The 15,055-nt window shown below is 55.5% G+C and overlaps 5 protein-coding genes across 5 annotated transcripts; 1 reads left to right on the forward strand and 4 right to left on the reverse strand.

Moving 5' to 3' along the window:
• Positions 1-120: 120 nt before the first annotated feature.
• ATR7-0 (Short-chain dehydrogenase/reductase ATR7) lies at positions 121-1,041 on the reverse strand (the record flags this gene model as incomplete). The annotated part of the gene is made up of 2 exons (XM_037325602.1): positions 121-488; positions 546-1,041. The coding sequence occupies 2 exons, from the start codon at positions 1,039-1,041 to the stop codon at positions 121-123; spliced, it is 864 nt and encodes a 287-aa protein (XP_037174876.1).
• Positions 1,042-1,883: 842 nt separating this feature from the next.
• CGCA056_v010356 (uncharacterized protein) lies at positions 1,884-3,494 on the reverse strand (the record flags this gene model as incomplete). Its single annotated transcript, XM_037325603.1, has 4 exons — positions 1,884-1,960; positions 2,017-2,229; positions 3,185-3,390; positions 3,442-3,494. The coding sequence occupies 4 exons, from the start codon at positions 3,492-3,494 to the stop codon at positions 1,884-1,886; spliced, it is 549 nt and encodes a 182-aa protein (XP_037175902.1).
• Positions 3,495-4,026: 532 nt separating this feature from the next.
• DODA-0 (4,5-DOPA dioxygenase extradiol) lies at positions 4,027-4,875 on the forward strand (the record flags this gene model as incomplete). The annotated part of the gene is made up of 1 exon (XM_037325604.1): positions 4,027-4,875. The coding sequence occupies one exon, from the start codon at positions 4,027-4,029 to the stop codon at positions 4,873-4,875; it is 849 nt and encodes a 282-aa protein (XP_037175903.1).
• A 618-nt stretch (positions 4,876-5,493) lies between these two features.
• CGCA056_v010358 (putative transporter) lies at positions 5,494-7,182 on the reverse strand (the record flags this gene model as incomplete). Its single annotated transcript, XM_037325605.1, has 5 exons — positions 5,494-5,710; positions 5,765-5,862; positions 5,920-6,209; positions 6,260-6,951; positions 7,001-7,182. 5 exons carry the CDS (start codon positions 7,180-7,182, stop codon positions 5,494-5,496), a joined length of 1,479 nt encoding a protein of 492 aa, XP_037174866.1.
• Positions 7,183-9,286: 2,104 nt separating this feature from the next.
• On the reverse strand, positions 9,287-10,633 carry CGCA056_v010359 (uncharacterized protein; the record flags this gene model as incomplete). The annotated part of the gene is made up of 1 exon (XM_037325606.1): positions 9,287-10,633. One exon carries the CDS (start codon positions 10,631-10,633, stop codon positions 9,287-9,289), a length of 1,347 nt encoding a protein of 448 aa, XP_037174867.1.
• Between the last annotated feature and the right edge of the window lie 4,422 nt (positions 10,634-15,055).

Consider the following 15,055-nt stretch of genomic DNA (forward strand, 5'->3'; position numbering starts at 1 on the left):
CACCCTTGAACGATGACGGCTGAGCGACCTCGCCGCGGATGAAGGACTTGAAAACTTGTCAATGTCATCATCTCGTTCTCGTCTCATGATTCCACAAATTATTAGATTGCCCTTCAAACTTCATCCCGCGAACAACACCTCCTGCAACCGCCGGAAGACCTCGTCCTCACCGGGATAATCCGGGCCCTTGATCGACTCAAACGCAGGCAGCAACACGCTCTCGTCAATCTCCTTGTACTTGCCCAGCTGGACGTGGATAACCTGCCCATTGCGGGACGCGTCCGCCATCAGCAGCGCCGCGCCGCGCGCGACCGCCTCCGCGGGCTGCAGCTCGACGCCGATCTTCTTCATCAGCCCCTTCAGGTCCGGGAGCACGCTGCTGTCCGTCCACGTGGGCGCCAGCGTGTTGGCTCTGATGGGTAGGCTGGCGGCGCCGAGCAGGGAGAAGAGGCCGCGCCCGAAGCCGAGCACGGCGTGTTTGGCGGTGGCTTCAGCATATGGTCAGTCTGGGAGTTGTAGGAGTTTTAGAGACGGGAGGGGCTTACAGTAGTCCACGGCGCGGAGTCGTTGCAAACCCGTCGTGGAGCCGTTGATGACGATGCTCCCGCCCTCAGCCTGCTGCCGCATGTGGAATATAGCGATCGTGGCCGTGTGCATCACGCCCTTCAAGCTCACATCCAACAGCGCATGCGACGGCTCCTTCAGATCGCCATTCTCGTCGACCTCGGTGGAGAGGTAGTTGGCATTGGGCCCCATGCCGGCGTTGGCGAAGACATGGTCCACGCGCCCGTAGACCTCCTTGGTCTTCTTAAACAGCGCGATTTGGTCCGCCCAGAGCGTCACGTCCGTCTTGACGAACGTGTAAGACGCCACCTCATGCTGCTGGGGCGGGGGCTGGATGTCGGCGTTGACGACGGAGGCGCCGTGGGCGAGGAGGGTCGTGACGGTGGCGAGGCCGATGCCCGACGAGCCGCCGGTGACGATGACCACCTTTCCCTTGACGCCGGCGAGGTCTTCATCCGCGATCAGGAATTCGGCCATGGTTGTGAGGTTGCGATGCGGCACATAGCGTGTGTAACACGAGCGGTCTTGGCGAGCATGTCGGACTCTTTATTTAAACAGCTCCTGCGGTGAAAATGTCCGAGAATGCAGCAGTTGATCTGCCTTGTGCCACGTAATCTCCCCTCCGTTGAAGAAATGATTGCAGAATGCTCCGGGGGTCTAGTGTGCTTTTTCTAAGAGTCCACTTTGCGCTCCGTGGGAACATGGGATGTTCGCCCAATGGATTGGCGGGGACATGGCGATTGCGGCACTCGCACGATGCGAGGAAGCCAATGGAGAGGTGGCGACCCTTGCCTAGCGGATGGGCTACAGACTGCGGTATCAGGGGTTTTTCAGGAAGGGACGAGGGCCACAACTTGACGTGGCATCCTGCAATGGCACTCACATCGGCCTCGTGCGCTTCATGTGGAGTAGTGAACCGAAGTCCCATCGCTTAAGAAATATGGAATAATTGCGGGCTCAGAGTTGCTGGCTTTCTCAAAGTTGGAACGAAGACTCAACGACGTCCTCGCCAAGTATTCAGACAGCGTGCGCTGTTCGCCATCTTCAGCACTTTTTCCTCATTTGAGGCAACGTATGCTTTCGGACCCGACAGACATGGCAGTTTGATTAGGTCTTATGACAAGGTGGTTGAGTCCTGAGCCAAAATCTCTTTACCCAACCAATCTTCAAAACTTATGATTAACGAAGCAGTTATTTTGAAGAAGAATCAGGATACGAACCAAATTTTACACTCAACCCTGCGAGAGTTTCATTCTGAAGAAGATATCCAGTCAGTGGAGGTGATTCACAATTCTAATAAGATGAAGTTGCCCACCCTATCAGCCTTCTAATCCTAAGCTATGCCCGTGTCTTGACCCTGAGAAAGGTGCTTCACGGAGTTGAGAAGCGATGTGACCTGAGAGTGTCAGCTAGAGTCCATCATTTGGTCAAGAAACAAACGCCATGACTCACTGGCAACGTCCCATCGTCTAGCAATCTTGTCCGAGAGACTCTGTATCACTTCTCGCAACAAATCCCCGGTATCTCGACCATGGTGTTTTCCCAGTAGGATGGCGGCGAGTCCAACCCTATGGAACAGAATAACAGCTGTGAGGGGCATCCTGTTGAGCTCGAGGATATCCACAGTCTTCTCCATGCGAAGCAGGTCTTGAGCAATGTTTTTGGCTGATTCGAGAGCTGCTATTGATGACTCTTTGGCGAAGGAAGGGATCTCTTCCCCGCCGGCACAAGTCAGTCTTTTTTCGTGAAGTTCTATAAGCGCCCTGTCTGTCGATTAGCTGCCACGTCTGGATGGAGCGAGAAAGGTCTACTTCCAAGAGATATATGGTCACCACGGTATACTGGTGCTCTAGCCTCTTCCAGGATAGTGTTAATGTTTCTCGGATCTTTCTCTGTACCAGCATATCGAGCTTCCAGGACTCATGGTCCAGGAGGTTTTCTAGCTGAACCAACGGGTTTCTTGTGAGCTTCATGACACACTGCAATGCTTGCAAGGCTTGTATCTCGCTTGCGAAAAGTCCGTATCTCTGGCGTTCATCCACTGGGAACGACAGCAGTGGCAGAGATGAGTCGCTGAAATCATGGTGAGTACTCCATACCTCGTCCTCTCGCGGAAGGGCTCGACCGATGTGAGAGTTGTGGACAAGGAATGCTCGTTCAGACTTCCAATTGGCGTAAAAGTCTAGTCTGTCGAGGAAACAGACAGCCCACCATACCCGTAGTCTCTCTTCGTCAGCTGCCGTTGCGGAGCATGGGGATTGATGGAGATTGGTGATGTAGCCGAGACTAGCACAAATTGCTAATGTGGCGTATGCGTCAGGCATGAGGCCACGCCCTTGCTCGTATATGGCGAGCAGTAAGCCTGACTGAACGGTCTTTAGGTGACGCCTTGAGTTTGTCTGCAGTAGTAAGAATGATGACTTGCAGTCGTCATATAGCGACGGCAAGAGCGTTTCGTGATGTCCCCCAGAAGCCGACGGAAAGGACGGAGTGATGAGCAGAATGTGTAAGAGAAGACAAGCGAGCTCGGCAGATGGTTTGCTCCGCAATGATGATACTTTCTCCTTCAAACTAATTGGGTGAATGATGGGGATCCATTCGTGTATTGACCTCAAGTAACCATCAAGGACACCCTCTATTTGAAGGTTGAGTATTCTTAGCGTGGCGAAAAGATGAGATGTCAGCCAACCGTCAGGATCCTGGTGCTTCGCAACATTCGGTCCCAGATAAGAAGCGAGACCAATTCGGTTTTTCTTGGGATTCAAGTCATTTGGCGGAGGTTGCTGGGCTGTGGATGAAGAGCCATAGTGACACGTGATGTTGCGACTGGTTGGTATCAGAACTGATCTGCGTGCTATAACACACCTTGCTACTTACCCTATACATCGGCTGCAAGACGGCAGTGTCCGATCGCAACTCTTTTTTCTCATCGAGCACATATGACAGGCATTTGAAGCCAAGGCACTTGCTGACATACTGTTTGTATTTTGAGATCAAGTTGTCATGACCGTCACCTCACGCAAACGAGTCTGATTCCTTAAGGGGTCCATGGAGTTGACGGTTGAGTTGCTGACAAAATGTTCGGGGTGCGCGGCATGCTGAGCTAGTCCGCCGCTAGTCCGCTGCTGACCCGCCTTTGACAGAGCCAAGACTACTCCAACAGTCGGGGTAGTGTCGGACAAGTGATGTGCCCGTGCTGATCTCACAGCAACGCTGCTCTCCATCTGAATCGCTGCAATAGGACACCCGAGACTACTCGACGGTCCTGAGATGGGCGGTAGTCGTAACTGCAAACCCTCCCAGCAATTCAAGCTGATGGGCTTTGCTGAAAGCCCTGAAACCATAAATAGCCCAGCGATGTCCGCCTTCATTACGAACTTATTGAAAGAGACCAAAGAACTGTGACAACCCGTTCAACAAAGCAGCAAACTTTTGAAACGCATTTCACCTCTCGTTATCATAATGGCAGTTCTAGGACAGATCCGCGCGCCATCCCTTTTCATCAGCCATGGAGCGGGACCCCTTCCGCTCATCCACCCGGACTTTGAGGGATACCGGCAACTAGTTGCCAAGTTAGGAAGCAGGCTTGATGGCGTTAAAGGCATCATCCTCCTCTCAGCACACTGGGAATGCAACGAACCTGAAATCACTGCCCTTGAGGATCCTGGGCTCTATTTCGACTACGGGACTGTTGCCGCAGGCCAAAAGCACGTTGCGCCCGAGGCCTACGAGACCAACTATCCTGTTCTCGGAAACGCAGCATTGGCGGTGGAGATCAACCAACGCCTTCTTGATTGCGGTTTCAAGCCAGTCCTCAATCATAAGCGTGGCCTTGACCATGGCGTCTTTGTCCCGCTAAAGATCATGCGACCCGAGGCAGACATACCGGTTGTCCAGGTGTCTGTTCTCACGGGAAAGGACGAGGAAGAGGCCACAGACAAGAACCTGCGTCTGGGCCGCGCCTTGGATTATTTCAGAGACTGTGGGTACGCGATCATGGGGAGCGGCGGGTCGTATCACGACTTTGATACTACGATGGCCGTGCTCGAAGGCTCTAGCGAACTTCCCCCCGGGGCCGAGGAGTTTGAGGACTACCTCAAATCAGTGGCAGCAATTCCCGATGCAAAGGCTCGTGAGAAGGCCCTTCAGGGCTGGCGAGATATCCCGTCGAGCTATGTTTCTCACCTGCAAGCCGAGGCGGAACACTTTTGGCCGTTTCTCGTTGCTGCCGGTGGTGGTGGAGACGTTGCTGGGCGGCGAATCCTCAAGTTTGTCTCTCACGGCGTGCCTGTGAGCTTCTTCGAGTGGTGAGAACTGGCGTGAATTGGGCAACGGTGGCTGGCTGGGAGAGCAGGGTTGAGTTTGGGACGACGCGGTTGTGTTGTGCTATCACTGCTCATTGCGTTGAGGATGTCACTGTAGCTAGGCCCAGCAGGAAGACTTTGTGTGCTCAATGGAAGTCAGCCGTGGCATCAGCCATGCGAGTTTCTTCTGTGTTAGGTCCAGTCGTATTGTGTGCTAGAGTCATGCAGTGATAAGCTGCGGAATTTCGCAGCCAATCAGATCCTTCGGGTCTCCCACGGAAGGGTGGCCGAGTTGGTTATGGCGCCAGGTTAAGGTCAGCTTAACATCTGTTTCCTGGTGGGGCAACCCGCGCGAGTTCGAGTCTCGTCCCTTTCATTTTTCGTTTTTGTGAGAATCTATTTCGTGCACAAGCCGGAGGAGCAAGTTCTTTCTGAAGAATGGTTAACAATCGCAGGCATACAAGTTGAGTTCATAGCGTGCGGTGAGCGTTCTTTATTATTTCAAGCCTTATCCACAAGGAGGGGTATATTTTATTCGCTGGCAGTGTCGACAGGTCTAGCCCATCATCTTAGATGCCTTCTCAAGTGCTTTGACCAGACTGATGCACATCGTCGTCGTTTGGTCTCAAATAGTGTATCTGAACCGCGGACTCTCATCCCCAAGCTCCGCAAGCTCGTCATCAGACAGATCACGATACTTATCCTCCGCAAGACCGGCCTCCCGCTGCTTGTTAGCCCTCCAGTACCAGAACCACATGAAGCCGTACAAGCACGTCCCCATTCCGACCATGCTCAACGTCACCGCGTGGCCCCTGATGTACCTGGGCTTATCGATTGCTTGGCTATCAGTTTGTTAGTTGCTACTTGCCTCTCACTTAGACGGCCGAGGTACCCACTAGATGAAAGACGACATCACCCCAGAGCAGTTTCCAATCGTCAGCTGCATCCCGCTCGCAGTCGTCCTCTTGCCGTATCTCGGCGAGTTATTCGGCAGCTGCAAACCTCTCATTAGTCCAGTAGCACACGCACTCTGTAAGAGGGAAAGGCTCACCCAAGCAAGCGGCAGCCCGACAACGACGTACAACCCGGCCGCCACCAGGAAGCACCCAAAGTAATGCACCCCAGACGAGGTGTCCGAGATGAGAATCGCGTACCCGATCACGCTGACGCTCCCGAAGACGACGCAGAACAGCCCGCGGAGCTGCTTGCGGTCCGACAGGAAGGCCGCGGTCATGTACACCACCACGCCGAGGGCGTAGCACGGCACCGTGAGGAGCTGCACCTGCGCGACGGTCCAGGTGCCGAGGCCGTTGATGATCGTTGGGAGGAAGGTAGAAAAGCCTGTTCCGCAGTCAGCCACGAACCGCGCAATGTCGGAGGTAGACACTCACCGTAGAGCATGGTATCCACGCCAAACTGCGCCACGCAAAACACCCAGACCTTCCAGTCCTTGAAGGCCTTCCACATGTCCTCGCGGCTGAACTCCTGCGCGCTGCTCGTGTTGCCGTACTCCCGCCCCCGCCGCTCCACCATCAGCCTCTTCTCCTCGTCGCTCAGGAAGCTCGCACTCGCAGCATCATTCGGCAGCAAAAAGAACGTCACGACACCAAGCACAACCGTCGGCAAGCCCTCGATAATCATAATCCATCGCCACCCGCTCAGCCCAGCCACGCCCTCCATGTGCCCGATACCGTACGCCAGCAGCCCGCCCAGCCCGCCCGCGATTGCGGCGCTGACGAAAAGATACCCCACGCGCAGCGCGAGCTCGTGCTTGCTGTAGAAGAAGGTGAGGTAGACGTTCAGCCCGGGGAAGAGGCCGGCCTCGACGGCGCCGAGGAGCAGGCGGCACGCGATGAGGGCGCCGTAGGAGTCGACCAGCCCCGTGAGGGTGGCGATGATGCCCCAGGCGACGGTGATGAAGGCGATCCAGCGGGAGGGGGTGAAGAGCTTGAGGACGAGGTTGGAGGGGACCTCGAAGATGATGTAGGTCACGAAGAGGATGGAGACGGCGACCTGGAACTGGTTTCCTTGGAGGTTGAGGTCGGACTCGAGGTTGTAGAGGCGTGCGTTGCCGATATTGACGCTGTTGGGGTCAGAGAGTGGTGGATGCGGGCAAGGGATGGCGCACTTACCGGTCTAGGAAACTCAAGAGGTAGAGGAGCATCACGAGGGGAATGATGCGCGCGTCTAATTTTCTGACCAGCGCCTTCTCCCGCAACGCCAGGTCGTCGTCGACGGGCTCTAGGTCCCGGGCGTCGATCTCGGGCGAGCTTGCGCCGGGCCCGGCGTCGGCGTGCTTCTTCGCGGCGTCCATGCCGGCGGTGTTTCTGTGGAGGTGAGAGAGAGCCGAATGACTCTTAGTTGCAGACCAGAAATAACCCTGCATCAATTGCGCAAAAGTTTCGTTGTCAGAGTTTGGCGGTTGCAAGAGTCTGTCTGCGTGGAAGGGTTGACGTTGACTCGACGCTCCCTTGGATTCCGGCGGGTTGATCGTCACTCAATCCCGATGCGTCAATGAGAACTCGCGCTGGGCAGGATGATGCGGCCGGCGGGGGTGGTGCCGTTGAAGATGGCGGGGTGTCGTGCAGATATGACACGCGGGCGCGGTGCATGGGACGATTGAGATTTTCCCTTTCTGCAGTGTCCGTCGACTGTAGACCCCTCCAGTTCCTATGTCGGCGGGGTTGGGTTGACTAGACAGAGACTATGGCACGATGTTTGTAATTACCCGCCTAAGACAGTGGCTGGGAAAAACAACTCAACTCGTGAAAGACGCTTGCATGAGTCAGGGTTGAAGGCTTCAGAGAAGGCGAGACTGTTGTAACAAAGCGGATTGGAATTCTGGATGGAAGAAGACGATAACTATCAAATGGTTCCTCGGTCTACTCCCCCCTCGCCTTTGCCCCGCGGTATCTTTCGTCAGAAACCAAGACATTGCAGATAAGATCCTGACATTGCTGCCCTCCGGGGTCTGGAACCCATTCGGAGCTGCAGCTAAGAGAAGACAGAAACAACCGCAACAGGGGTGCTTGTGCTTGGTTGGTTCGAGCTTACGCAGTGTTTTTTTTTTTTTTTTTTTTTTTTTTTTTTCTTGCCCGCCGCCCACTCAGCGCTACAATTGCGCTCCCACTCGCCCGTGCCGTAGGAGATACCCAACCTGGTGCCGCCGCTCCCTGGAGGAGGGGTTCTTTGGCGAAGTGTTTCCGTCGTTGTTTGAACCCTCGGGGGAAGGGGAAGAGTGGGTGTGTTGCGTCCAGGGTGGACGTTCATGACCATCAAAAGGCTTGGCTTACATGAAGCATTGCAGTCGGCAGAAATACCGCCGATGGCTCGGGTCCAGACTGACAAATGGCACACCTTCAACAACAAGATGGTTCCGCGTGCTGACGAAACATGGACGGTCTTCTGGAACTTTCAGATCCGATGGGCGATAGCATCGGGAAGAATGGCAGTGACGTCCGCGTCTCGCAATCCCTCTTTGGCGGGACAGAAGGAGTTCCCGGTAGTAAGACCCGTTGGCAACCCGCCTGTCGGGCTATCGGAGCTGTCGACCAGACGTCTTGGCGGCTCATGTGAAGCTCTTCATATCACAGCAGGGTCGCATCGGCACGCAACCACAAGATATCGACTGATTACCAAGAGCCTGCCACTTCTTTCCCCAGGATGCGTTTTCTAAAATCCAGGGACACAACCATTGACAACCCAAAACAGTAAAACTTGGGATGAACGACACCTCGCCGGGATGCACCCGTAAGAGCCACGCTCCCCCCAAACTCAACTCATGTCCTCGTCAAGCGCATTTCCAACGTCACACGGAAGACTCTTAGCTCTCTCATCTCCCCTTGTCACGCAAAGACGCTGTATGGTGCCAAGAGATAAGGCGTGAGACCAAGGTGCTGACACTGCGTCGTCGCCGACGTCCACAATGCGAACATGCAAGCCATATGCGAGCTGGAGCTGCCCCCCCTCCCACCGGCAGAGCTAACGACGCACATCATTCCATGGCGCCAACGTCGCGCTCTTCAAGATCCAAGACAACTTGCGCAAACGTCAAAAGACTTCACATATAAAACACTCTTTATTTTGACCCATCATGCAATTCGCATTGCCATGCTACCTCGTACACATTACGAAGATTATCTACCGGGAGAGAGTTTTGAACCCCAATTATGAACCCCCTCAAATGAAAAATGCTTCCCGTGCGGCCTTGCTTCCATCTGCCGCCAGCCTGCCTTCCTGCCCCGTGCCCAAGGCAAGGCAAAAGCTTCAATGCAACGCTTCAGTATCCTAAAACAAAATCCAAGTAATAGCCTTTATGTATATATTTACAAAACCCCCATATCCCCCCCCCCCCCCCCCCCCCCCCACCTTTCAAATCTGCCACAAAAGAAAAAGTACGCAAAATACACACACATGCATTATCGATAGTTCTGGGCGGGCATCTCGTACACATCCGGCACCGGCCCAGACTGGAACGACGTCATGTGCTGTCGTTGTTGCTGAGGCCTGGGCTGCCCGTCGCCCATCTCGACAACCTCGTCGCCGCCCATCTCAGGCGGGAGAATGCGCGTGCCGCCCAGCTCGTTCGCCCCGTTCGCCGGCCTCGCATACCCGGAGCCGTAGTCGTTGGCGGGCGAGACCGTCTGGTTCGACATCGGGCTGACGCTCTGCGTGGGCGGCGACAGCTGGCTGCTCTTGCGCGGCACGGGCTGGCGCCTGTGAGTCGGCGTGGTGGCGGCAGCTGCGCCGAGGCCGGCTCCCGTCTCGGACATGCCGTGGCCGTGGTCGTAGGACGGGCCGTTGGGGTCGTAGGCGCGCATGTCGGCGAGGTCGGCCGCGCTGGGGCGGTTGGCCTTGTGGCGCTTGTAGAGCCACCAGCCGATGCCGAGGAGGAGCGCAAGGCCGACGACGCCGACACCTGCGCCGATTCCGGCCTTTGCGCCCGTGGAGAGGCCGCCGTCGCCGCTGCCGCTGTCGCTTGAGCCTGTCGCGGAGGTGCCGCTGTCGGTTGCGGTGGCGATGTTGCCTGTCGTCGGGCCGGTGTCGACGGTCGCAGCGGAGGTGGTGTCGACCGAGGTGGAGGTGACGAGCAGAGTCGAAGTGACGGTGATTGTGGTTTGGGCGTTGTTGAAGAGGGTGCTGATGATGGTGGAGGTCTGGACGAGGTTGGAGGTGGTGGTGCGGACGACGGTGCTGGTGCGGACGTTGGTGACTGTCGCGTCGGCGCCGGCAGTGCCCGTGACGGTGACGAAGACGGTGACGATGGCGCGCTTCTCGATGACAGCGTGCTTGCGCAGGTCGGCCGCGGGGGTGATTTGTGCGGCGGGGGCGGCGAAGGGGGCGGTCTCGGCGGGGAGGAAGTTGATCCAGCGCTTCGCGAGGATGGTGGAGGTGACGTACTCGGTCAGGGTGGCGGTCGCGACGTCGTTGCTGGTGACGGTGGTGGTCTCGAAGGTGGTGGTGGTGACGACGACGGTGGTGATGACTGTGCGGAGGAAGTTGGACGTGACGGTGACGGTGCCTCCGCTGCCGCCGCCGACGGTGACTGTGTCTGTGATTGTCGTCGTCGCCTCTGCTGCTTCGCTCGTCGTGGGCGTCGATGCCACGGAGGTCGTCGACGTTGGTGTTGAGCCTGTGCCGGACCCCTGTCTGGGGCGGAGGCCGGGCATGGCTTTGGCGTCGTCGGCGAGTGGTGATGCTGTCGCGATGTTGCTGCTGCTAAAGGACCAGAGCAGGGCCAGGAGGCCGGCCGATCCGAGACGCATGGCTGCGGTGGGTTCGCTCAATGGCGAGAGGGAGCAACCTGGGTGTGTGATTGTTGGACAAAAGAGAGATCCGGGTGGATGTCGACGATAGCTGGAAAGGTTGGTGATGAGGATGGAAAAGTGTGAAGCGACGTCGTCTGGCTTCGAGGGAGGGAGGCCCAGGAAAGGTTCGAGAGTGTGTGTGTGCCACCACGGCGAAACACGGTGGAATGAAAAGCTCGTAACAAGTCACCAGCGGCCAGAGACACAGGAAACGGTTTATTACGAGACCTGCTGAGAGGTACAAGCAGTAGCGCACAGCAAAGAGTGCAGAGGATAACCGAGCAGGCGGAGGGTGCGGGAAGATCAGATGCGGTCTAGTCGACCCTAGCCACCTACTAACCGTACCTACTTTAGATACGTATCTCCCTCCTGCTGTATTCGGTGATCTCCTCTGCACCTCCTAGGTAGGTAATGTACCGTTAGCAGGTACCTGAGCGTGTCGGCCGACGGGTGCTAACAGAAAAGCCACTCGTAATAGCGTCTCCAACATGGTGGCGCGGCAACCTGGTTTTTTTTTTTTTCCTCTCTTCCTCGCTCACTTTTCGCGCTTTTTTCCCATCAGGTAATGAATCCCCTCTTTTCCTCGCCGCCCTCTCCCTTCTGTCCCGGAGGTTCCTACATCCCCACCGTCGGAGTCTGGAGAGGAAGCCGACGGGCTAGTATAAAAAGGACATAGATTAAATGAAAGAAAACAAGTGGACACCAGGGAAGGGCCTGAGCCTGACAAGTGACATTGACAACGAATTAACCTCTCAAATGGCAGGTGGTCCTACCGACAATGTGCAAAATGGAATCAGCAAAAGGCTGTGAAGCAGGGGTCCTTCGGGAACAGGGGGGTTCCTCTTCGCTGGTTGATCGGTAGGAACATGCCTGACTGGGAAACACAATGACACAATTGCACAAGGGGCACCTCCCAGAGCAGCACAAGAGACGGAAAAGAGACCAGACGGTGGTGTTGATGGGTAATGGTATGCCCTGTCAATAGCACTTCCCCCAACAGGGCTCCCTTGTGATGATGTGTCTGCGCTGCCTCGGGAGACTGAGAGTTGGCTGCTGCGCTGGCATTGCTGGACAGCAGCTGGCGACCAACCGTCGCCTCTGGCCTCACCAAGTGCTGACAGGCCTGCTTCCCTTAGGCACCTTACGGATACTGCGCATGTTCATGTGCTTCGCAGACGTGACCGATGGACCCTTGGACCCCTGAATGCGACCCGAAGGAAGCGCGCAGCTTCTGCGCAACTCTACCGCGTAATGAGAGGGCCTCGCTGCAGCGTACGCACGATACATAGGCCCATGATCATCAAGAATAAATGGGAACAAAATGGTCGATGATGCGGAATTCCATTGGGCAATGGGGGAGAAAAACACGAGAAAAACGGTGGCCCCCTCCCCCCCCCCCCGCCCCCCTCCCCTGGATCCTAGCTTCTAGCAGAGGCCTAAGGAGGTGTTGTGACGGGATCCTTGAATCTCCCAGCCAACTCTTGGCCCGTCATGCGGCCGAGGAAGAGAGAGGTGTGGGCGGCGGGCAAACATACGATGGGCTGAGTAACCCGAGGCCGAAGAAGAAAACATGCAACGCGAAAGGGCTCCTTCTGTTCCATCTTGAACATGTCAAGAGACATTGGGAAACAACAAGTCGCGAAGGAGGATGTCGAGGTTTGCCAGAGATGTTTCTGTTTCATCCGAAGTAGAGCTTCGTCAGGAGCAGCAGAGGTCCTCCAACCCGTTGCCGCTCCAGCTTCCAGAAGCGAAAAAGCCTCCCCGACCCGGGCGACGACGAACTTCGCCAGCCACGCCGCCGCCGTGGCGCGGGTCATCCGCCGTCAAGAGGCCGAGGCCCCTCCAAGTCGGCTACCTCAATCGCGAAGCCAGACGCCAAAATCACCCCGTTTCATAAGCTGTGGAAGTCCGCGCTGTGCTGTAATGCGGCTGGATCTGCGCAAACCACGCAACCCATCCATCCAACCTCGTCCCCTCCAATGCGATCGACGCGTCGGCATGAATGATGTCAGCCTGGCCAGACGCGGGCGCCTCAAATACGAGCTGCAGGCCGACTCTTTCTCTCTCTTCCTCTATCAGGAGGGCGCGTCTCCGCAGATAGGGGCAATATCAAGTCGCGGACCAGAGGGGACGCATCAATCTTTGCAGATCAACTTATCTGGCACGTCGAGACGGTCGGCAGGGCGTCTTCTGCCATCAAATCTCACATCAAAGAACTATGTTCACCGAAGTCGAGGTATGGTTTGACAGCCAGGTACCAAATCTAAACATCCCGCCCCCTGTCGTGCTCCCGCCCAAAAAAGTCAGTTTCAGCCGTAAGAAGCGTTGGAATCAACGCTTCGCCGTTATGGGAAAAATCACCGTCAGCCACCGCTAACCCAAACCCGTTTCCGTGCACGCTGAAGTTGTCCTCCCTCACGTCGCGCGCCGGCCTGCCTATCGTGAACGCTGCCCCTCCGAGGTTAGCACGCGGACGCAGAGGCACCCGGAGATTGCTCAGAGACACTGCGTCCACCGGCCGGTGACGGTTCGTCTGCGGCCAAGTAACGGCGGCGTTACTCATTGAGCAGCTTTTTCCGTCGGGAACGCAGGGCTCGATAGAAAGTTTGGTTTTGCCTCATGAGATGTCATTCTCAGAATGAAGAGCAGCAAAGTACGCCAGTCCTTTTCTATTGAGCATAGTCACGGTTGCATGCCGAAGAGATCCCTGCCGAGGGAAGCAGTGGATGGCCATGTTCAGGCACAAACGGTGCTGGAGCACCGGTCTCTTGGAGCGCTGGTGTGCCCCGCGAGCCACCGGAACAGGTGCAGGTTCCAGCGAGACAGCCGCCACGAATGTGGCTTCCCTGACCAACCCACGAACGACTGCCAAGCACGTCAGCGTGTCTCCTCTCGTTTTTGTGCGTGTGCTTCTGTTCAGACTCACTTGCATCATACAATAGAGGCTCGATTGCTTCAAGTGATTTGGCAATCCGCCAATGTGAACATCGCAATACCTCAACGAACTTGAGTTGAATATCAAGGCGTGTGTCTGAGCATCGCGGGCACCACATCGAAAGCCTCCCTCGCAAGAGAGGCTGCCGTGTCATACCCCCACTATTGATGTTGACCAACTCTTCATCCCAATCAGGGTTTTTTCTCGGATCCATGAGCTTGCTCTCTTCGAGGCAGAACTTGTAGATGCGATGGATAGGTATTGAATTAGCCTAGCCGCACCCCTTCCTAGACAGTGTATGCCACGAGCGAGCTCTGTCATCATCGACTCAGAAACTACGCCTTGAGGCCGGGACGAGTTGAGTAGTGTGGAAGAAAATGTGTGTATTGCAAACAACTGAAGACGGATCTTGGGAAAGTTTGGCCTCTCTGAATTACTTGAAGAAAGACTCCGTCCATTGTTTTCTGTGGTTATATACTCTGAAGTATTCTACCGTCATCGTCGTTGTCATCGTCGCTGCTATCATTTTCACTACTTCTGCTATCTTCACCTATGTAATCTCTACCGTACTATCGCTTCCGATAGGAGTAATTGAGTACAAATGAAATATAGTCGCGCAGATACATGAAAATTAGGCGGTTTCTTAGAAATGCCGAGCATCCCAGTCTGGTTTCTCATGGAAAATGATCAGTACGGCCAACTAGTCGGTTAGATCGCGTATGCCATCAAATGCCCCAAGACAACGATACCCTCCCTCTTTTGACTCGACATTGACGGATCGGGTTGTCCGTCATCCTGACCACAAGCTTCCCATTGCGTTCTCGAATGCTCGTCAACGGGTGCTTGATGTCCCCCTTTTCTCTTCTTTTCACCGTACCCGATAGACAAGGTAGCTCTCGAGCCTCATAAGCCTGCTGATCTCACAGCACCTTCATCTCCTCTCAGCTTCTGATCACACCCGTCAAAGGCATGCCGATCGTGTCGTTGAGATTTTTGCATTGGTCCGTTTTGAACACTTACATCTGGACGAAATGCTTCATCTACTGGTCTTTACTCCGCGAGCCCACCACTCGTGGCCTTCCGTCCGCAATCACCCCGTCACCGAGCAGACGTCTTCGACCTCCGAATGGCTGAGAAGCTTAGATTATCATCATTTTTCAATCATGTTCCTAATTTCATCGCTCATTCTCACCTACAGCCTTCATAAGTCTTAGTGCGTTACAAACAGTCCAACCGAGCAGATAATGTGCCGCGGCAGTGTGGTCACCAGAGAAGAACGTGGATCCAGTCGGGATGGCTCCCTCCCACACACGGAGAACTCACAGCATAAGTCACTGTCATGATCCAAATCCTGCAGGATCACAACTTGTAGCCAACATGTCTCTTGAGCCGTCGAACTCTCATCTTCAACCAGCCAGCATCGGTGGTAAAACCCATCTGTTCTA

This window comes from Colletotrichum aenigma (genome assembly GCF_013390185.1).
Source record: "Colletotrichum aenigma strain Cg56 chromosome Unknown KSG_Cg56_contig07, whole genome shotgun sequence".
Lineage (NCBI taxonomy): Eukaryota > Fungi > Ascomycota > Sordariomycetes > Glomerellales > Glomerellaceae > Colletotrichum > Colletotrichum aenigma.